General features: G+C 34.1%; 1 protein-coding gene across 1 annotated transcript; it reads right to left on the bottom strand.

Annotated features, from left to right (window-relative positions):
* Positions 1-10,864: 10,864 nt before the first annotated feature.
* Positions 10,865-20,384, bottom strand: LOC101268038 (cationic amino acid transporter 9, chloroplastic). The gene is made up of 8 exons (XM_004248503.5): positions 19,950-20,384; positions 17,523-17,932; positions 15,253-15,429; positions 14,908-15,132; positions 14,646-14,822; positions 13,264-13,500; positions 11,212-11,301; positions 10,865-11,114 (listed from the first exon to the last, which is right to left on the bottom strand). Exons 1-8 carry the CDS (start codon positions 20,197-20,199, stop codon positions 10,971-10,973), a joined length of 1,710 nt encoding a protein of 569 aa, XP_004248551.1. The 5' UTR covers positions 20,200-20,384; the 3' UTR covers positions 10,865-10,970.

Genomic DNA, 20,384 nt, shown 5'->3' with positions numbered 1-20,384 from the left:
AAACATATCTTGAAGTTACCCTATCTTGATTCATGTCATCTTAGGAGCCATCTCATTGACCTAATTCATTATTGACAAAGAACTATCATCTTAAGTCAATCATGTCATGTCATGAAATGCAACTATAGTCACTATCCAATCTGAGCAAACATCATGTAATGGTCATGTCATAGGTAGATTCAGGTAATACTTGTACCACATATGGATAGCATCCCATACTACCATCCATACTAAGTACTCCTCTCGGCTATCCTACTCCAAGCTAACTTGTCTTGCATTCTTATCTATTAAGCTCAACATACTATCATAAATAGACCTACTACCATGGAAAACATCTCAACATACTAACAAAGCTACTAAAGGAATGATACAACCATCCCAACCACCATGCAACCAATCATGTAGATGCAAGATAATCATAAGGGAGCATGAATCCTCAACCCTAAGCTACCTGAGAAACTAATATCAAGCTATGACATGAAATTCACCTTGCATGCAAATCAAGCTCCCATGAAATGCACCTTTCATGCAAATCAAGACACCATTAAATGCACCTTGCATGCCAGTCAAGCTAAAATTATGAGAGTATATGACTTTCCCCTAAAGCTACCATGAAATGGTTTTGGCCTAACCAAGTCAAGCTAGCATGATCAAGTATCCTTACAACGCAAGAACAAGATAATCATGGGATATATTGCTTCCTCCATCCCAAGATAACATGAGAACCATCATTACCAAGCAACCATGATCAAGAATCCTTGCAATACATGACCAAGCTAAACATGAGAGAGATTCTTCCTCCATCTCAAGCTATCATGAAGTTCATCACCTCAAGCTATCATGAGTAATTCAACTCAAGTTTCCATGAGGCTTAAAATCTCAAGATACCATAAGTGTTTCAACTCAAGCCTCCTTGAGATTTACTATCTCAAGCTACCCTTGAGACTTACCATCTCAATCTATCATGACACCAACATTTCAAGCTATAATGAGAATTCACATCTCAAGCTATCATGAGAATTCATATCTCAAGCTATAATTACATTCACATCTCAAGCTATCATGCCTTGGTCTTGTCTCACCAAGTCTCTTACTCATGAAGTGATCATACAACTCATCTTCAAGATAACCTTAGTCAACCATGCATTGAGTCATTTTAGTTTCTTAAGTCAACCTAGGGTTCATCTATGTGAAAGAACTTGCTTATCCTAATCATGTTCATGTATAGGTGTAGAAGAGAAAAAGAAGTATCACCACAATCATCCTCATCATGATTTACCTCCAGAGCCCTAACATCAATGGCATAACATCCCATAAACAATTAATACCTTTAATTCATTTTGAACTACGTTAAATTTCATGTTTACTTCATTTAATTAGATCATTAGAAAGTAATTCTAGGTATGCATAATCACATAGGTTCAATCAAGATTTGTAAATCAAGACCAACCAAGATCAATGAATCATAGTTCAATTTATATCTATGTGATTCAATGATGATCAAATAACATAGAATACAATTGAATTAAGAAGATTAACCTCTACTGTACTAAAATCACCATGATCACCTTCAAAATCAATTACCATAATTCACCATGAAAACAGTACATAACCATCATATAAACATCATTGATTGTTACCCACTAGATTGAGGTTCTTTGGATTCACAATTGAAGAAAAACTAGGGGACTTCATGGATGAAATAATCCATAAATTAATAAGCTTCATATACCTTATATTAGATCATTAATCTTATCTTGAATCCTTGGAGAAACCATCCTAAGTTAATGCTCTGAATTCTTCTTTTTCTCTAATGGTGTTCTTAAGAGTTCTATTGTGAGAGAGAGGTTTGATTTGGAGTCTATAGTCTAGGAGGGTCTTTTATTGTTTAAATACTCCTAAAATACCTAAAACCACCTAATTTAACCGCCCATGCAAATATTTGGAATGGGATGAATTTCCCAATTCACCCCTTCACTTAACAATGAACTGTGTGAAATACAGGCTGCATCAATGGAAGGCCACCTACGGGGCGTCGACCAGGAGACAGACTAGAAACCGTCTTATTGTTCATAGATTTCTCCAAGGGGTCTCTTGGTCAGGAGTTTAAGTGTCAATCTATGCCTCTCCATCGATGGGGTGTCGATCAACACACGAGGCGTCGATTGCATGGTTAGGGTCATCCTTGAGGGCCTTTTTGCAGGGCCCTTGGAGAGTCGTGCCCGGACTTTTCCACCCCAAATACGTCCGTCTAGATGTTAGGAACCCTCCCTATCAATTTGAGCTCCAAACACTACCTAAAACTTCATGAAACATACTAAGGCATGCTAGTACATTTCAAGGCTATCTTTCAAACATCACTGAACGTTCTTGGATGTTTCACCTCCAAACTCTCTCAAACTCTATATACTTCCTCTAAACACCATAATTGATCATTTTAGGAACATATAAGCTCAAGGCACTACATGTTAGTCTCTGTTTGAACCTAATTCATTTTGGGTCCTTACATGTTTATACCTTGTTCTGATGTAATATTATGACAATGTGAAGAGAGTAGAAGATAGAGCGTCTAGTCAGAAGATGAAGGTAGCCGAAGATTTTTTTGGATGTACTTCTTGATCAATATGAAGATAAAGGGTCTGTATTTGATTGCAAAATTATCAAGCCCATTATCGTCGTAAGTGTTTATTATATTGAATTAAAATTATAAATACTAGAGACAAAATATATAAAGAAATAATTTCAATCAATTCACTCATTATTATTGTTAGTAGTAGTAGTAGTAGTCGTCCTAATATATGGACTATCAGTAGCAATAGGTTCATTTTAAATTAAAGTTACTCATCAAATTTGGACTATGTTTTTGACATTATGGAAGTACCTTGATAATGCCAAAAAAAACTCCAAAGCAGGTCTCTGTAAAAAGTCAACCACCTTTATTGCATCTCCACATGGTGAACATTGTGGATCTTCTTCCGTTCATGTTAAGTCAGGGACAATTGCCCGTTAGACAAAATTCAATTGTTTGTTGGGGGGATAATGTCCAAGTACCCACTCAACCTATGTCTGAAATCTCAGATACACACTTACTATATTAAGATCCTATTATCCCCTGAACTTATTTTATCAATAATTTTCTGTCCCTTTTCGCCTTACGTGGCACTATCTTGTGGGCCCAACGTTAGTTGACTTTTTTTTCAAGTTAGTGTCACGTAGGCCGAAAAGGGGTAGAGCATTACTTATAAAATAAGTTCAGGGGGTTAGGACCTTAGTATAGTGTATGTGTATCTCTCGAATTTCGAACATAGATTGAGGGGGTACTTGATCATTTTCCCGTTTGTTGGGGCTAAACTCTATTTATATTTACAAAATTATTAGTAGCAAATACTTTACACACAAACAAAAGTAATTATGTTTCAGTAATAGTAAATTTAAATTGTGAATTTGTTTATGTGCTAAAGTAAAATATAAGAGTAATGTCATATTCCCTATGTCCTTAATTACTTATTCATTTTTAGATTTACATATTGTTAAAGAAAAACAATAATTCACATAGTGACTTTATCATTTTACTCCTATTAATTATGAAGTGGGTGAATTAAAAATTTAAATTTTTCAAAAGTTATATATTTTCCAAAGTAATTAATTGAGGGTATAATATATAAAAATAATTTACCCTTTCTTGATTTGTTAAAATAAACAAGTAATTAGGCATAACTAAAAAAAAGTGGGCAAGTTATTATCGATAGATGGAGTAGCGAACTAGAGTTATAAGTAGGTATTAAAAATATACTATAACGACCTGCTAGGTCATTTTGAGAAATAGGACTATTCTAAATTTTTTTGAAAAATCTAAAGGAGTATTTTAAACTATTCGATAATTATGAGTATCTAGTTACAGAATTGTTGTTAATTGAGTATTATAGTTGAATATGTGAATTACATCAACAATTAATAGTACCACTTGACCTATATAAGATAAATAGATTAGTGGAATTTATTTTAGAAAAGAAAATAAGGGTGCAACAACTGACTTATGCGGCGGACGAACATAAAAGGAAGAGGAATAACCTGTTCCAGGTAATGGCGGTTATTATTCTCATCGAGAAGTGAAGTTATTGTTTGATGTGTATCATTAATTGTGATAAAATAGTTTGGTGCAAGGAATTAAAACAATGTGCATGAAGTGGTAGTAATGTTCTCGTCTGGTCAAAATAAAGTATTAAAAAATTATTTGTTCGGTGATATAGATGTTGGGAACTTACATTAATTATCTTTGTTATTATTTAAGGCATAGGTCATTATCAGTAATTGTTCGATTGTTGTTGGAAAGAATTTGGGAATCCAATTTGCTGCAATTTGATTTTATTTAATAAAAAAATGGTGGGGGGAAATAAGATCATGAGCCAATCATTTGGCAATCACGCCAATGATTGGCATTTGTTACTCTCTCCATTTCATAAAGAATGGTCTATTTTAACTTAACATGGAGTTTAAGAAAATAAAGAAGACTTTTGATCATGTGGTCATAAATTAAAGATATGTCAAATGTACAAAATTGCTCTTTAATCTTGTGGCCTTAAACATGCCACATGGAAAGTTGTTACCAAAAAAAGAAAGAGATCATTCTTTTTTAAACAGACTAAAATGAAAAAGAGGTCATTCTTTCTGAAACGAAAGGAGTATATAATTCTTTGCGATTTGACATTTTACAAAATGACTTGTCAAGAATCATGTTGCGGTGCCTTCTGCTTGTCTGTAGTTTAGGTTATTACGTTGACCTGCTTAAGTTAATTATCAAATTAGGATTTAAGTTTAATATTTGAGATAGATAATTAATTATTAGGTGTATATTATATGATTTAACATTGAATTTTAGTATATTTGGATAGATAAGGTTCAACTTTTGGCTTGAAATTTAGCAAATATGATAATTTTGGCATATAAATTATATCAAGATTTGAAGCTTGATTAGAGATATGAGTGAGTTTTAGGGTCTATGATAGATGTATAATAATTGAATGTCTACAAACTCGCTTACATACGAATGTTGCATCAATGGTAGATTGGGAACGTTTCAAAACATTGCAAAAACGGAAAGAACTATCTTGAGGATTCGTGGAACGAGTTAGGCATTTTAGGTATGTTAAGGTTTTTCAGACTTGTTGAAGGACATTTTTCTAATTAAAGACTAAAGAGAAATAGATAATAAATAAGGGTGAAAGATGGGGGTCCCGTACCAATGGTGTGACGGGCATTGATACGAGTACAGGTGTTATAAAAGGAAAGTTATTACTATAGAATGTGGATTGTAATTTGAGAATGTCAAAGCATATGGGCATTAGTTGATATATTATTGACTAGAATTCCTTGTGTAATTGTGTTTTCTTTATTACACCTGTATAGTTGTGATAATTGAGGTGGTTATGTCTTTTGTTAATATTTGAGTGATTGAGATGCATTATCATTCCCTTATTTGAAATAATATTGTGCACATGCATTGACATGAGATTGAGTATAAGTTGGGCACGTGAAGATCGTCCGTGCTGGGATGATCAGATGCTAAGATTATAATATAAGTACGTGGAGATTGTTCATGCGGAAATTATTTTGATTTTATGATGGTGCGTTGAGATCGTCTACACAGACACGTGGAGATCGTTCGTGTCGGTATATGGACCTCGCGAGCTCCCAATGGGTCATGAACACTCGATGTATTTCCAAGGAGTATCATGTATATATGATTGAGAGAATACTGGGTATTTTGAGGCATATCATTTCATGGTGTCCTATTGCATTGCATCTCATGACATCCTTCTTTCTTGATTAAATATGTGTTTGTATTGGTGATTGCAAAATACTTGATATTTGATTACCTATATTTGATGCAACTTGACCAGTAAGTGTAATATATACTTGTATAATTAAAGAATTGATTTTTCTTATATAAACTTCCGTTACTACTTCTTTGTTGTCGGTCAATGAGATATATTGAGTACACGTGGTTTCATACTCATACTACACTTGTCGCACTCTTTGTGATGTAGATTCGATTTCGCGTACGAGCACATCTCGTGAAGCAATTTGAATTCGAGCTTGGAGTGTCTTGAAATTGTGGTAAGCTGCTTGGCTGTTCGGTGACCCACACCTCCCTATATCTTTCACTTATTTTGTTATTTCAGTATTCAGACAAGATATGCCTTATGTTGGATTTGTCATTTTAGTTTCAGACTTGCATCGTATTTTAGAATCTCTTGTACTTATGACACCAAATTCTTGGGTGGTATTTCAGTTTTCCGCATTTCGTACTTATAAGAAACTCAATATTGAAAATTTTTGCCAAGTGTTTAACTTTTTTACTCATTAGTTAGTTAAATTTGGTAAATATGTTATAGGTTGGGAACATAGGTACTATCACAACTAGTGAATTTGGGTCATGAAATATACTTTCTTAGTTTCTATTTATTTATTAAATATTTCCTAATTTGGTTTTCCTGTTGTTTGTTATTTTTGACAAAAAAGGATGGACACTTTTTTTTTTGTTTATTATTATTATTATTATTATTATTATTAAATTTTTGGTTAATTCATATTGTTAAAATTAATAAATTTTGTATAAATCAATTGCTAGAACTTGCTATAGTTAGATAAAATAATGAGTTTTTTTCTTTTTGTGTTTGTTATTTTGCAGGATCGTGCCAAGGCATACTCAATTGGCGGTGAGGAACGGTGAGGAAATTGTCTACCTACATTAAATCATAACTAATTATAATAACTATTAACAAAGTTGCCATAAAAATGGCAACACGGCATAATCAACTACAACTCTAAAAATTAAAATGAATTCATACTTAAACTAAACTTTCTTGGGCTAATTATTTCAGATAGTGTGTAATTAATTAGAATAATACTTATCAAAATATAATATAAATAATCACAATATTACCATAAATACAACACAGATCAATCTAACACTAATTTTGGTAACTTATAACTACCAAACAAAATGGAATTTCTGTTTCTACTAGATAAGGATTAGACTAAAAAAGACAACCTATATATACACTACTCTACCATTAGGTTTCTAATATGCAAAAATTAAAACGTTCTTACTTCTAAGTACTTTTTTCTTTTCTCAAATTCTTACTTTTAACTTTTTTTTCTTTCTCATACAAGTGATTATACTATTAGTTTTTTTTTAAAAAAATGACTATATATGTTCCTACCCCCAATAATTGGCACTATGTCCTCCATTTTCCCCTTTTTGGATACGTCAATAATGTTCATCGTGTTCGACCCCCCATTATTGGACACGTATCTAATGCTCATGCAGAATTTAGGTTAGCGGGGTATGAAGGCATTGCAAGAGATGACAGGGGTAGATGGTTACGATGATTTGTGGGGCGATTAGGTGTGGTAACAACGTTGTGTCTCACGGCAGAATTGTGGGCCATACATGACGGGCTGACCCTGGGGAAGAAGTTCAACCTAAAGAACGTCATCATCGAGACTGACTCTCATGAAGCATTGATGCTCATGAGAAAGGGATGCATTGTCGACAATCACCCCGACCGTGACGTGATTGAAGAGTGTCAGCGTCTTATGTCCGAACTTGGGAACTCCATGATGGATACTCTAAGGGAAGGGAATAGTTGTGCAGATCACCTAGTTTTTTATTTTTTATCGATGTGGGACTTTTGTCATTCTTTAACATCCCACCTCACGTCCAGTGCTTCGCATCTGGTGCGTGGGCAATTTTAATTTTGGGGACCTCAACATCGGGTGAGACGGACCCTGCTCTGATACCATGTGAAAAGGAGGATTGTTCATACCTTATAAAGAGTCCACCCATCTCATTAATCACTGATGTGGGACTTTTGTCATTCTTTAACAGTAATATTACATTGTCCGCCACATTTCATGCACCAACTTCTTCTAGCAGACATAGCTCACATTGCATATCCTAGGTACCGAAAACATGTACGATAGTTTAGTATATATAGCACAAAAGAAAAAAATATGAAATTGTACGTAAACATTTGTTAATGTTACAAAGAATCTAATAAACATATATTTGTTAATTCATTTGTACGATTTATGTTTATGTTTGGTTGTTCATACTAATGATGAGTAACCTACTGTGTTTATCTGCTTGGAATATGATTTCAAGTAATTTAGGGAGTTTTGTAGAGGAGTGGTAAGAGTGTAAGTCATTTGGTTCATAGAATTAGGTGAATTGACTCGATTTTAAATTTTGAAACTAAATACATCGCTAGAATTAATAAGCGTAAAATTTGTCTACATTCTGTCGTTCCTAAACTAAACGGCTAAAAAATTAGATTTGATTTTTGTTGGATTCACTAGAACTTGACGGTCTCATCAAATTATCAAAATAATGTAGTGTTACAACAATATGTATAAAGTCATATGAATGAAAAAACTTGCGTAAACAATAAGTGTATTAACATAAAATGGATGTATAAAATATTAAGAAAAGATTAAAATGATCTTTTTATTTATTTCAACGTTCAGGGGAGATAAAGTTGTGTTCAATTCTTAGTGTCCAGTGTCTACGACATTATTATGAGTAATTGCTTGGGCAACAACGATCACGACCATTTTTGTCCATCAAACATTTACAACATATCCAACAAAATCTTTCTTATTATTTTATACTCCCTTCGTCCACTTAAATCACTCTGTTATGCTTTTAAAAAAAGTTAATTTAATTAACTTTCAAAATTAAATTAAACTACATCAATTTGATATTTTAAATTAAAAAAATTAGATATTTAAAAATTATATAAAAATTATTATAAGTTGTTACTTTTTACATATCAATATGATTAAAAATATATCGTAAAGTGTTAGTCAAAGTTTTTATTTATTTGACTCTTAAAATAATCATGACAATTGAAAAGGGAGTATTACTCTCTTTGATAGTCTAATATAAATATGTCGTTGATATTCTTTTATGGTTCAACATAAAGTCTAAAATAATTTTATTAATATTAGTTTTTCATAGTCATCCTTCTTTTTAATGTGATTATTAATTACTATTAAATTTGATATAATAATTATTTCTACTTTTAAGAAGAGTTTGAGCACAACTAAAAGATTAATATAGCAACTGTCATTTGATTAACATCTTTTTTAAAATGGGCAAGGGGTAAATATATTTTCTATTTTGTGATTTAGAAAAGATATATGGTAACGATCGGATTTCGTCGTTATTGAAATGCCAAAGGAGGAAAATCAAGGGTTGGAATTTTATTTTGTAGTACTTGGATTTTTCCTAATCTTGTTCAGATTCGGAGAAATCGGAGTCACCAAGATGTAGGGAAATCTGGTAACAATCCGGTAGAGTAATTATGAATTTGATTACATCAGGTGTTATATAACTCGTTAAGGAATCCGTAAGACCTTACGGAATTGATTTGGGTGAGTAGAACTCTCAAAATCAAACTTAACGTAAAGGGTATTTTCTGAATGTCGTGGGTTAAAGGTGATTTGCTCACCGGTTCGGAAATCCCGCTTTGGGGCCGGGTTTGGCCGTTCTGGCCCGAAAGGAAGCGTTGTAGAGGGTACGACGGGGGTTAAAATCAAGGATAAAAGATGATAGCTCACTGGTTCAAACGTGCCCTTTTAGTTATTTTTCATACAATAAAATCTATCCTTGAACATTTTTGAGTTATAATTGAAATAGTTATCACCTCCTTAGTCTTATACGAAGTACATGAGCAGCATTTGACAACTTGCTCAGGTTCTTGCTCACAATCTTGCTCTGGTACCACGTTGCCACATCCTTAGTATTCTACTAAGCAAATATGCAGCACTTGACAAGTTGTTCACATTCTCTAGCAATCGCTAAGAGAATGGGAGAGAGAACACAAGAGAATTATTGGGAAGAATTTGTGTAGAAAATTTTAACTATTTTTTGCTTGATGAATTTATAAATGGATATCTCTCTATTTATACTACTAACTTAGGAGGTAAAGTGTAAATCAAAATTATTGCATAAATCCCTATATATTTGCAAAATGGTGTCTTTTTTTTTATAGAATTCTCTACATATCTAGAAATTTGTAAGGATCTTCTATGATATTCTAGGTTCTACATAATAAATTCTCATATTTCTCTAGAACCTTCCACTATGGACCAGCATTCTTCCTATGTAAGCCCTTCACATGGAAAACTTTGTGCCATGTGAAACTTATGTGGCACTTTGTAGTGTTATGACATGGCGGGTCATCACATATATAGTGGAGCATAAAGCAACTATAAGAGGGCTTCTTATCTTAAGGTTACTTTTCTTCTCTTAATTTTATCATTCCTTCTTATAAGTTTTATAAAGTGTAAAGTTATAAGCCAACTTCTAAAAAAAAATCACTTACTTAGAATTCAAATTCTTCCTTTTAGGTGAATTTGGGATTTCAAATCACAATTTCAAGTTGAAGTTCAATTTTTGTTCAAATGACATAAACAAACACGAATTTCAAATCTAAACTTCATATTGGAATCTAAATTAGATGGTTGAACGGACATAAATAAGCAACTTCCTGACCATGGTCCTCAAAATCTGCAACTAATCCAAAAAATTATTGCTGCTGATCTAGAAATGTGATATGAAAACCATAAGCAAGTTATATGTGAGTCCACAAAGTTGTGATTGTTCCATGTCAATAAGATCACATGTACTTTTTTTATGAGTAAACAACAAAGTTCTATTGAAATCCACCAGGGAAATGGTGTTGTACAATTACAGTGTAGTTATTCAAAACAGCACCAGGCTTTCAACTACAACACTAAGTTGTAAGATTACAAAATAACTTTACATATATACGCACCATGATACAACAACTCCTGACGAATACAATTGTGTGTAGCTTTTATTGGAAAGAAAAGCGTCAAGATACTTACAGTTGATAAAATTATAGTCTAGGTTCAGTAAGAACCATTAGGAGGTTTCATTAATCAGCTTCTGTAGGTGCTTTTTGGTAAATGATTAATGTGTTTGAACTTAGAGGATTGGCATGATATTGCCCGTATACTGCATACATCCCAACTGTAACAATGCTGAGAACAACAAATCTCACCCATGCTTCATAATGCAACTGCAAGAAAAAGAAATGGAAAAATGAGCTCGAGTTCCAATCTTTTTAGCTTATTGTATCCGATGATTTGTATTTGTACTATGTTTACGAAACAAACCTGGGCAAACAGAAAAATATTGATGAAGATGCAAACCGTAGGCAGAATGGGGACTCCTGGGCAAGAAAATCCTGGTGTACTAGTATTAACCTGTGAAGAACAAACGAGAACCTCAAATTTAGAAAACAATGCTATATACTGTTAGGAAAAATATAACCTAAAATTTAGAAACAATGGTATATTCAGTTTGACAAAATATAGCCTAAAGTTGGAAAGCAATGCATATAGGTAAATATTTTCTATTGATGGGCTTAAGTAGTTTTTGTTCTTCCCAGTATGATATATGTATTAGGTTGCAATGTCATTATTTTACTATTAGGCCCTGAAATGGATAAAACCAACTTCGTTCCCCAATGATGTATTAATTTTAAGTGACACTGAGAGTACAATAAAGTAATCTTAAAAGGATATTATTATGGTTTTAGATATGAGTTCATTCAAGATGGCAAAGTGGATGGTAGGGAGAGTATAGTTTGCAATCTAAAATGGCAAGTCACCAAATTTCTTGGCTAAAACATAAATGTCAATGGTTGCTATAGGATAATCTATGCATTTAAGAACATTAACAGCACGGAGACTATGGCTCATGCTTCTTTAGTTGTTTTATGTAACTTTTTTGCAATTGCAGTTACAAACATAGCTAAAAGTTAGGGAATGGTTGCTAGTTATGTTCTATTTACACATTAAGTATGACTACAGTTGGTTGACCACTTGAACATTCACCTAGTTGGTGAGGGTTCGATTCCCCATCTTGTAACACCCCCCCCCCCCTCTTCTATTTTTCCCCCTTCTCCTATCCCCAATTTCTTTTTTTACAAAAAAGAAGCTTAAATAAAACAAAGACTCATTTAGTAAAATAATCCATGTGAGAATTTTGCATAATCCAAAAATTTTAACTTTATAAAAGTACCATCACAAAATAATCAACAATAACAAACCTAGTGAAATTCCACAAAGTTGAGTCTGGGGAGGATAGAGTGTATGCAAACCTTACCACTACCTCCTCGAGGACAAATAACATATAAGAAAATTACTAAAGCAAAAAATAAAATTGAAGATGATGTTAAAATGATTATAAATCACAAGAAATTTAATTTTTGACAAGGAAAACAAAGAATATGTAAATAGAGGCTAAACAGGTCAGGGCGGAGTTGAATCTAAACAGGGAAGACAACTAAACAGGGTAGGGCAGGGGAAAAGTTTAGCAGGGGAAGACTTAACCCACTCCGCCCCACTGACATCCCTTTTGTGATGTATACAAAGCATCTACATCTCCCATTTCTGAGAGCTTAATCATATACATTTCATATTTCCTTCCAATTCTGTTTTCCCAGGGAATTTATAATGATTTGAATTTGGTGAGATAGCCGATTTTAAAGTAACTTTGATACTCTGGAGGGGAACTTGATGTGCATTTTCTGTAAACAAACAAAATTTAGAAACACAACTTGAGCATAAAAATTTAAAACGCCATAAAAAGAACACTGCAGCTGTGAAAATATTGATAACGAGACTACTAACATTTTAGTTATTCAAAATTCGACGACTTTGAGATCGTGCTGAATAAGCTATAAGTGCTCCGTCAAACAGATTGAGAAGGAATAGCTTGGACTAACATACTCAAAAGTCATATTATCTCCCACCAGACATATTAAGCATATGTTTATAGAAGACCAGCATGTATTTACTGATCAGAAGTCAGCAGTTGAACATTGCTGGATCCAATAGACAAAAAAAGGTTTTACACGGCAACTTTTTAACAAAGATTGAATCCAAAATATTTTATTTTATCCATTTAAAAGTCATTGTTGATTCAAATCATAAAAAGCAGCATGCTGTAAAATTGGACATTAGCCAAGAATTAATCCAGAGTATATGTCTAACTTTCCACTAATTAGATCCTGAGATATCTGCGTCAGAGAATGATTTCATGCTGCCATAAAATGTTCACTTTCAGTTTTCTTACTTTAAGGATACCTTAATTACGGGTGCAAGTAAACGTCCTGGTATATGGTCTAAGGATTCTCAATGCAAAAGACTGGAACAACTTACTTGACGGAAATGAAGAGCAGCAGCTGCCAAGATTGCAATAAATACAGCTATGATCACGAATATAAGTGAAGCTCCAAAACGGTAAAAGACTCCTGCAGCAAACCCGCAACAGACAACTGTAATGAGGCACATGAGGCCTTCTGCCCTGCTAGAAATAGACTTGCCAAACACCTGACAGGCAGTCTTATCCTTCCAGCGAAGAGTCACAACACATGCTGAAACAACAGAATATCCTGTCTGAAACAGACCAGCATCCACATAAGTAATATGAAATATTATATTAGCAAGATATAGTATGTAGACATTCAAGAAACAGGTCATGCTAACCATCTATTAATCGAACTACCTTTTTTCTTCTAAAATCAAGTGTAACCTAATAACATCATTCATCCTAAAGTAACCTCCAAAGGAAAAAAGTATGACTCATTATACATTGAAAGGGTTTTTTGGGGGGTTTGCTGAGTGAAAACAGAAATGTTTTTTTGACTTGAGTAAGTTTTCTCTCCCCTCTCTCCATGCAACACACAGAGATTTGAAAGTCATTGCTGCATCACTTAGAGAGACCATTTAATGTGACACAATGGTGCCTTATTTTAACAGATGAGGTAAGGAAAGTGAGTGCTCCATCACTTCCTTTTCTTCTTCTTTTTACCATTGACAAGAAGGAAAGGAAAACATAGCCGCTAATATTTGGGAGTTAAATGAGATCTCGTTACAAGAATTGATCCAGCAACAAGGTCTTCATCCAATCTGTTTAGGTGCTTTAATTTTTGTGACTGATTTATAGGAGCTACAGAAAAAGTGATGCAAACCTGAGACCTATTCTGAGTCACCATAGTTATCAAATTTACGATGATTTCCTATTTATTTTAGTGTGTGATATTATATTTTAGTCTTCTTCCAATTTGTCTAGGTGCTTTAAGTTTTGTGATTGATTATAGGAGTTTTAGAAAAAGTGATGCAAACCTGAGACCTGTTCTGAGTCAGCATAGTTATCAAATTTACGATGATTTCCTATTTATTTTAGTGTACTGTGATGTTATATTTTGGTCTTCTTTTCATAATGTGTGTTTCTTGCTTCTTTCTAAAAGCCCAAGGAACCTTCTCACCTTTTTATGCTTTTGCTTTCTCTTATTTAATATGTAAAGTACTCTATTCATTTATCACAGCACCCTCTTGAGTAAAGCATGTATATTCTTGCGCATTTCCTTTTCGAAAGAACTGTGAGCAAGAGTGCAAAAAAAAATTTTTGGGAATGAAACTCTTGTTAAGTATAAACTTAGTAATCATTATATGATTCATTCACCTCGACCCATATAGTCATTTAACATACACATGAGGACCTCCAGTACAAAACATGCAGAAGAAGAAAAAGAATATACCAGGGTTCCTACTGAGAGAATGTGCGAGAGAATGTGCACATTAAAGCATCCTGCTAAGACACTGGCAACAATTCCAACCCAAATTTGTGAATGAACAGGAGTGTGTCGAGTTTGATGTACTTCACCAAACAGTGATGGTAACAAACCGTCTCTTCCAAGGCCAAGATATAGACGGGACTGCTCATAAAGAAAATTCAACTCTTATGGACCAAATTCTTAGCTTGTTCAATGACATCAGCATCTTGACATAAAAGCAGTATACCTGTACATAAAGCCCAACCAGGAGAGTGGTAGTAAGTCCAGCAATAGCGCCAATGCTAATTAATACAGACACATATTGCAAGCCCTTTGATGTAAAAGCATCAGCCAGGGGAGCATCCCCACCAAGTGACTTGTATGGAAGCATCCCAGTGAGCACCAAGCAGACTCCAACATATAATGCAATACAAATAAGCAGGCTCCCGATTATGCCCAACGGCAAGTCTCTCTGGTAACCGGGTTCATCATCAAAGATATCATTAAGTACAGAAAAAAGGGAATGATCAAAATCACTAGATACTTGTTAAAAGACGGGTCGCAAAAAGGGCATCATATCAATCAGTCTTACTTGTGGGCTTTTAGACTCTTCCGCAGAATTAGCAACTGCATCAAACCCAACATACGCAAAGAATACTACAGTTGCTCCAGTCAGTACAGATTCAAATCCATTAGGAGCAAAAGGACTCCAATTTGAAACATCAACCTCAAAAACTCCAACAATGATTATAAAAATAACAATGACTACCTGCAGAAAAATTGTCTCTCAATCAGAGATCAGCATGTAATTTTCATGTCAATCCTAAAAGAAGGAATCATTCAACAACTATTTCAAAACAAAGGAAAATAATATCATGACAATGGCATTCCTTATTAAGGAAGTCCATATTGCAGGCACAATGCATGATTCAAACAAAATATAGAAGTTCTCATTATCAGCACATACTCTATTTTTTCAGTTAAAATGCATGAGATGTTTTCGGATCAAGTTTTTAGTATCATGTAATCAGTATTCATGAGCTATTCAGTATATCAGCATAAACTCAGTTGGGAGAGTCACTTAGCACTAGGTGGATATTTGGATGAAACTCACTATCGTTAGCTGAAACCTTTAGTAGCAACCCCTAATTCCCAGATTCAAGTTCCACCATAGGTCTATGTAGCCCCTGTAGGCACATATTATCAGCTTAGTGGTACCATGTTAGATCAAATCAGCCTCTATACCTTGGCAAAGTATATTGGATCTTTTTTTATGGGAATTATGCATCGAACTCCATGTCTAGCTCACATGGTTATATGTCGATTTTAGCATCTCCCACAGTACTTATTAGTTGCATGTTGTTTTACTTGGTCATTGCAATTGTTCATGTACATCAAGTCTTCCAGATTTATCAGGTTCAGTTTAGTATACTAGTGATGCATGTCTCACATACTCAGTACATTTCAAAACACTGACCACATACTCTCTACACTATATTGTTTTATAATAGGTTTGGACATTCAGCATTCAGTTCGCGATTAGTACGACTCCCGACTAGCTAAGTAGCACTTTGGAGAGACCTCAACTTGCGAGGACAACCCTTGTGTTTTATTTCAGTTGTTTATATCTTTCAATATTCAGACAGTTAGAATTAAGCTAGGGGCTTGTCCCAGCAACTCATCTTAGTAGAGGCTTTCACACATTCAAATAGTAGCTCCACATATGTTTTACTCAGATGTTCCATATAGCATTGTGGATTTATTAAACTATTTAGATTCAGCTTCTGCATTAGTTATCTTCAGTGGATAATTATATAAATCTCAGTGTCATGCCAGGTTTTGGGTTAGCTTGGGGTCACATGGGACTCTAAGCACCACGTTAAAACAAGGGGTAGTCTTGGGTCGTGACAGAAAATCAATGTTGACTGGCTTCCTATCATTGTTGATTATTTAAGACTGCCCACTCTCCTTACTATCAAATCCCCCCTTCCCCTCTCTCCCACTCCAAAATCATATTTTCATGTGGCCGAGTATACTACAGTTCTCTTCCTAATATAAGAAGTACACTGATTGCTACTCTAAGACTCAACAAATTAGAACTACAACTGAAACATAGAGTATCAGTTCTGATGCCATTTCCTCCTATATGACAGCAACTTATCTGATTGTAGTGGAATTCAAAAAATAAGTTCTACATAAGATAAACAATTTATTAATCCAAGCAAAACTCTTGTATACAAACTGTATACATAAAGGTAGGACCTATACAAAAACATGGCCCTTTACAAATGATACCCAACCTTCTATACAGAGATAAACTTTATCGGGCAGTAAAAATTATCTTACAATAAAAGCTATCTATTTTTTATAAACAATCATTTTTCATCCCCTCGAAAGCTTTCCTATTTCTTCCTTTCCATAGGACCCACATGATGGCCAGCGTGGTAACATCCCATGCCCTGTTTTTCCTTTTCCTTCTTCTAAAGGACCAACTATGCAACTCATCATTCAGTTGAATGCAGCATCACCAGCTACAAACTGAATTAGTTCAAAACAAACCACCACAGGCATGAAGTCACTTCGCAGTGTAATAAGAAGTGATCCACATCTTTTTCTAAGAATCTATACATAAAACACAAGCAGATATATGTAGCTGTCCTCTTCTTCAGATTATGGGAGAACTTAAATCTCCTTACCTTAAGTTAACTAATTTCTGAAATTGCATTCGCAAAAATGTTTACACTAATTTAAGGAGTTACACTTCGATATCAGAAGGACCTTTTACCCTAAATGGTATTCAATCACCAAGAAGAACAAGCTTACCTATTATGACAAATAACAAAGAGTAGATGGAAAGATCACCTTAGTCACTGTCATCACTGAATTTAATATTGAAGATTCTCCAACACCTCGACATAGAACAATTGTCAGAAGCACTAGGAGAATTGGAGCTAATAAATTAAAAGAAAATGCACCATATATTTCTTCACTGCCATGTCCAACCCAACTTGGGATGTTGTTATTGAGGAAGGGAATGAGCTCTAGTGCAGTAATCACATAACTTGCTAAACTGCGAGCTATGCTAGCTGCACCAATATGATAATCAAGCATCAACTGTGAAAATACAAGGAAAGCAATAATCTCATTGAAAGCTGTATAAGCATATAAGTATGCTCCCCCAACAACAGCTGGAAAGCGTGAAGCTAACTCAGCATAACAGAGAGCATTGAGCACGCAAGATCCTCCTGCAATTATGAAGCTGACAGTAACTCCTGTACTAGAAAAAAATAAACCCTCATTAATGAAAAATTAATACACATGCATACTATGGAAAAAAATAGCGAAAATGGAAGAAAAGGATCTATATAGGCTACCTATTAGTTAGGACTATGTTTTAGTGATGTTGGTATGTTTACCATAAATCTTATGCTTTTAGGAGTCCTCTTAGCCCTATTTAAGATTATATGCCAATGGAAAATGTAAAAACATCTAGCACTTACTATCATTATAATAGTTAGTAGTAGTAGTCCTAATATATGGACTGTCAGTAATAGGTTAATTGCAAAGTCGCTCATCAAATTTGGACCACGTTTTCAACATTATGAAACTACCTGGATATGCCAAAAAAAAAAACTGAAATTTTTGCAAAGTAGGAGCTGGAAAAGACTCTGTAAAAAGGCAACCAACTTTTGGAACTCTATTCCATCTGCCATATGGTGAACAAAGGTAGTAACCTTAGGATTTTATTAAGACAAAAAGGAAATGTAATTAGCCTAGAGAATAGCTCTTTTCGTTTCTAAATTTTTGGAGTAATCAGATCTATTTACAAGATGTTGCTGACATAATCAACATTAGTGCATTGCACAAACTGTAAAGCTCTTTCAAAAGCACAATTTTCGTGCTGCTTTGTTTCTGATAAAATTCTTAGCCTTAAGTATTTTGTAATATGAGTTTAAGATGTACTTAAATGGAACGACAATCAGAGGATTCATATAGTCAACTCGAACTTACTTGGAATTGATGTATAGTTGTTGTAGTAGCAGTAGTAGTTGGGTCTAACATGAAATTAAATGGAACGGCATAGCCTGAGAATTCAAAAACTCGACTCGAACTTACTTAAAAATTGAGGCATAGTGGTTGTTACTATAATAATATATGCATACTTGAAATAGAAAGGATACAAGTGCCATGATGGGCTTTTATTTCATTGAAGAACTTAACTAAAAATATGCTTACTCAAGCTAGGTAGTAGTACCTTTTGTCCCATTTTATGTGACAGTCTTCTCTTTTAGTTTGTCTCAAAAGAACAAACTTTTCTATATCTAAAAATAATTCAACTTTAAAACTTTTCATTTTAAATAAAGGAGATGATTTTTATAACCACATTAATGTCTATTGGCTATTTCAAATCACAACTTTCAAAAATCTTTCTTTCTTACTCACAAGTTGGTGTGCCCAGGCAAAAACCATCACATAAAATGAGACGGCGGGAGTAGTAAAGTTTTTACTAGCAACTTCTATGTCATAAATGTAAAAATTATCTATGAAACTGAACTTCCCATTCAAAACAAGATCTAAAAAATTATCTCCACATACTTGATATGAAGCAACTCATCACATAGCTACAAGAACGTCTGAATATTTCTTTTAAAAAAAAATGAAAAGGCCGTATTCATCCTGAAGCAATACTTTTAGCAAAATAATATGATCTAACCAAGCAATGGCCTATAATATTTTTTCCACAATTCACGCCACACTTCCCAATATTTCAAAGTTAGGTTTATAATCATTCCACAACTCGTAAGGTATTTTTCCAGTTTTTTCACAAGGAATCCTACTTTGCGAATTGCAAGTGACATGCAAATAATACTGAAGTGAAGGTCATTTACACATTACTAATGTATACACTCCCTTTGATAAAATTTAATCATATGTCATGACACATGCTCATTTGCTCTTACTTTCTAAATTCTACACCGCCTCTCACATTCTTAAATTGAAGAAATAATGTTTTCATAAGACATATCAATCACTTGAGTGATTATTACCTCATCATAGTGTTATTTAACTTGTTAGTTTTGTATTATTTAAATTTTATAGTTCCAGCTCTTCTTATAGAGAAAATTAATCCAGCGGACTCAAGCACTAGTTATACTTGATCATACATTTATTATTCTAATTTCCTTCATATCTCCACGATTCAATATTAATTTTTAATTAAAAATACATTAATCTAGTCCATTTTAGGGCCACAGTTATTCAAATTAACTTTCTATATAGCAAGCTGACCTGGACCGGTATCGTGGGCGACGGTGCCGGTAACAACAAAGATTCCGGCGCCGATAGAAGCTCCAATGCCGAGAAGAAGGAGATCAAAGAGACTGAGACGGCGGACAAGACCTTCGCCGGAGGAAGCATGGATTGCGGTCTCCGACGGCGAAGCTAGTGGTTTGGACCGTAGCGCCGACGACCAGAAGTGAGAAAACCATGACGGTGCCGAAGGTGAGGAAGAAGATTCAGAGCGTTCCCAAGTACTCATATTTGAATTTCGGATTCTCTCTTAATCATCGTCAACAATAAGTGCTTACATTAGGATCAAACCAATGCTAAATGACTGAGCCACATGATTCAGTTTCACAAATCGTGTTACCCACAGTTAAATGACTATTATTTTAAGAATGTAAAACTTTTTCATCCAATTCATAATTCATAATTAATAGTGAT

Source organism: Solanum lycopersicum, chromosome 10, assembly GCF_036512215.1.
Source record: "Solanum lycopersicum chromosome 10, SLM_r2.1".
NCBI lineage: Eukaryota > Viridiplantae > Streptophyta > Magnoliopsida > Solanales > Solanaceae > Solanum > Solanum lycopersicum.
This window is presented reverse-complemented; position numbering and strand designations above follow the sequence as displayed.

Coding starts and splice junctions, on each gene's coding strand:
- LOC101268038 (XM_004248503.5), bottom strand. CDS start 20,199: ATGAGTACTTGGGAACGCTCTGAATCTTCTTCCTCACCTTCGGCACCG. Junction 15,430..17,522: donor CAGTGATGACAGTGACTAAG/GTGATCTTTCCA, acceptor ATTTTTCTGCAG/GTAGTCATTGTTATTTTTAT. Junction 13,501..14,645: donor TTCTCTCAGTAGGAACCCTG/GTATATTCTTTT, acceptor GGTCTGTTTCAG/ACAGGATATTCTGTTGTTTC.